The 3,090-nt window shown below is 47.1% G+C and overlaps 1 protein-coding gene across 1 annotated transcript in view; it reads right to left on the bottom strand.

Moving 5' to 3' along the window:
* Positions 1–455: 455 nt before the first annotated feature.
* TBX3 (T-box transcription factor 3) overlaps positions 456–3,090 on the bottom strand; it is a 13,051-nt gene continuing 10,416 nt past the window's right edge. Inside the window, exon 7 of the mRNA XM_035340614.1 lies at positions 456–2,713. Within this exon, the coding sequence (XP_035196505.1) occupies positions 2,267–2,713 (447 nt within the window). The 3' untranslated portion in view covers positions 456–2,266. The remainder of the gene's footprint in view (positions 2,714–3,090) is intronic.

Genomic DNA, 3,090 nt, shown 5'->3' with positions numbered 1-3,090 from the left:
TCTACCTGGAAACTTTTGAGGAGGGCTGCGCATTAAATTTTAACCGATCTATTCTCCGATTCTTCACTTTTGCTTTATTAATTTATGACAGATAAAAGCATGGCTGAGCCATTCTCATTAACTTTTCAAATGCCACTTAATATCGTTCCATTAAAAGAGGTGACTTAGTAGCCTCTGGATCTGCTTGAAAAGAGAGAGGGAGAAAGACGCAAAAGGTGCATTAAACAGCTTGCTTAAAACCTGCACTTCCCAGCCGCAACCCAAAGCACCCGAGCCCGAGCCGACTGGTTCCTACCAGCTCCTTCCCCGAGAAAAAAGATGAATATTGGGGAGGGGATGGGGCGGAGGAGCCAGGCAGGCGGGGAGGGGGGGGACAGACCTGGCGCCCCCCCCCCCTCCTGCCTCGCAGGCACTTTCGGGAAGGTTGGGGTGAAGGCATTTCACAGTACGCCCAAGACATTTCAATAAAAATTTATTGAAACTTCAGTGACTTTTAAAAGGGGGGAAAAATACAGGAGGAAAAAAAAAAAAACTTCTCAACATTTATATAACACAAAATATACCTTCATTTTTTTTTCTTTGAACCAGCTCTGAGCACCTGACTTTCAAGCCAAGAAAATATGCACTCACTCAAACAAAGACAACAATAAGCACAGTAGTAAAACTCCATCGTGGTACTATTTTCTTCTTCTTTTTTTTCTTTTTTTCTTTTTTTTTTTTTCTCTTTTTTTTTCTTTTTTGGACACACCAAGGGAATGGGAAAAAATAATACAAAGTAAAGAAAAATCCTAGAATCTTCATCTTTTTCTCTCAAGCTACTGGAGAAGCCTGTTGTCATGTATTAACGTATAGAACTTTTTTTTTTTCTTTTTTCTTTTTGTGGTTGAAATTTTAAACGGAAAGTAGCACTTTTAACACTGAAGAAATCGAGGATTAAAAGCTACGGTGGCATGCTGGGTTTTCATTTTCTTTTAATTATTTTTTTTTCAACGTCTTGATTATTTTTGTTTGCTTCTTCGCCGTTTGCAATCGGCTCCTTTAGAAAAGGACGAGGCCAGGTTTTCTGTGGGGAGCTCCAATTTAAAAAGCGAGCACTCCGAACGGAGGCATTTCTCCTCTCAGTTGTTCTGTGTGGGTCGGGGTAGATGCTTAAAGGAATTACGAACTTGAAATGAAAACGACTACAAATAAAAACAGAAGAAGAAAAAAAGACAGCTGCAGTCGTATTTACAGAGATATGTACAATGTCAATAAATTAAAGTTTAATTTCGAGTATTCATATTCCACGTATTTACAAGAGTTATCAAATAATTACATAAATACTTTGTTTTAATAATAGTGTCCGCTTTTTTCTTCTTCTCAGTATGTTTAAACCTTGTTATTGCATATACAATTAAAGAGGGAAAGCTGTGATAAACCTACAGTCAAGCTACAGAGGTTTTTAGATAAAATAAATCCACTTTTTTTTTTTTTCTTTCCAACTACGCTTCTTATTGTTGTTGCTACAGGGAGGATGTTTAAGGTAGAGGGAAGAGGGTCTTATTTTTGTTTTTATTATTATTATTATTATTTTTCCCTGGGATTTGAAACGAGCATTAGAAATAAACAACAAAACCCCACCGAAATAAAAAATACCCCCCCCCCCCCCGAAAAGCAGACTACTATGGAACATGCAAAAAAAGCCAACAACTGGCTCTCAGACATCACAATAATATTTTAAACACACAGCTTCCCTTAATATAGACTAAGAGGGTTATCGTTCACAACCCGTCCAGGAAACAACTGTTGAAGAACCGATATGCGAGTTACTCATACAGTTTTTTTTTTTTTCTTTGGAAAAAAAATCACTTCTCTTATTTAATTTTTATTCATAAGTTTGTTTGGTGGATTTTTTTTCTTTATTTCGTTTTTAGGTGTCGGTGTTGTTTTTTTTTCTTTCTTTTTTTACACAGTGAAGAAAAGGCTGGCGGGAGGCCCCCCCCCCAGCCTCACCGGAGACCTGGCCCGGCCAGCCTCGATGCTGGCAGCCTCCAGCCCAGCGCTGCCTCATCGCAGCCCTCCCACCTCGCCCCCCCGATACCTTTTTTTTTTTTTTTTTTTTTTTCGAAAAACGCGCACGCAACGCCGGGGGATTTTATATTAAAAATAATAATAATAATAATTAAAAAAAGGGGGGGGGGGGGGTAAAAAAAAATTTCGCGGGACGGAGGCTGTGGTTTCTGTCGAACAAAGTGCACTGCGAGAGTGATTTGAAATGAGCTGACGGCTACGGGGAGCCGCTGCGGGATCTGTCCTGCTTGGGGTCGAGGCCGCTGACCAGGCGCTGGATGTTTTGCAGTTCGCTGGTGGCAGCCTCCTTGTCGGCCCCCAGCTTGGGGGAGAGGGAGACGGAGCCGGACGAGAGGGTGGACGAGCGGCTGGTGAGGTCCGAGGCGGAGTCCAGAGGCCCGGCGCCGGGGCTAGAGGCCAGCCCGGCCGCTTTGGCCTCCCCGGAGGCGGAGGCGAGGCCGGGCAGGGCGGTGGTGAGGAGGCTGCTGCCGTCGGGCAGGGGCACGGGCAGCGGGTAGGGGCTGTAGCGCAGCCGGGGCCGCACGGCGTTGAGGAAGGGGTGCCGGTGCACCGAGCTGGAGGCCACGCTGGAGGCTGCCGCCGCCGCGGCCATGTAGGTGTAGGGGTAGGGGAAGAGGCTGCCGAAGGGAGACATGGCCAGGCCCTGCGGGGGGGTGGGGGGAGGAAGGGGAAGAGAGAGGAGAAAAGTGAGAGGGGAGAAAAGTGAGAGGGGAGAAACGTGTTAGCAGCGTGCGCCCCCCCACCTCGAACACACACGCACAAAGGGTGTGAGCGCTGTCACCAGCTGCCCCCCAGGCTAAGCTGCAGGTAACCTTCCCCCCCCTCCCCCCCCCGTGCTCTCCCCTGACCCCCCAGCCCCACAGGGCAGCCCGGAGTCCAGGCATCCTCCCCCTGCATCCCCCCAACAGCTCTGCTCCACACCGGGATTGCCCAGAGGAAGCCACCAAGACCCGACGGGGGGCACACAGGGACCTGAGCCAACCCCCCATACACACCACAAAACTTTACCACGCCCTGCTG

This window comes from Oxyura jamaicensis, chromosome 15 (genome assembly GCF_011077185.1).
Source record: "Oxyura jamaicensis isolate SHBP4307 breed ruddy duck chromosome 15, BPBGC_Ojam_1.0, whole genome shotgun sequence".
Lineage (NCBI taxonomy): Eukaryota > Metazoa > Chordata > Aves > Anseriformes > Anatidae > Oxyura > Oxyura jamaicensis.
The sequence above is the reverse complement of the archived record's forward strand: the minus strand, read 5'-3'. Positions and strand labels throughout refer to the sequence as shown.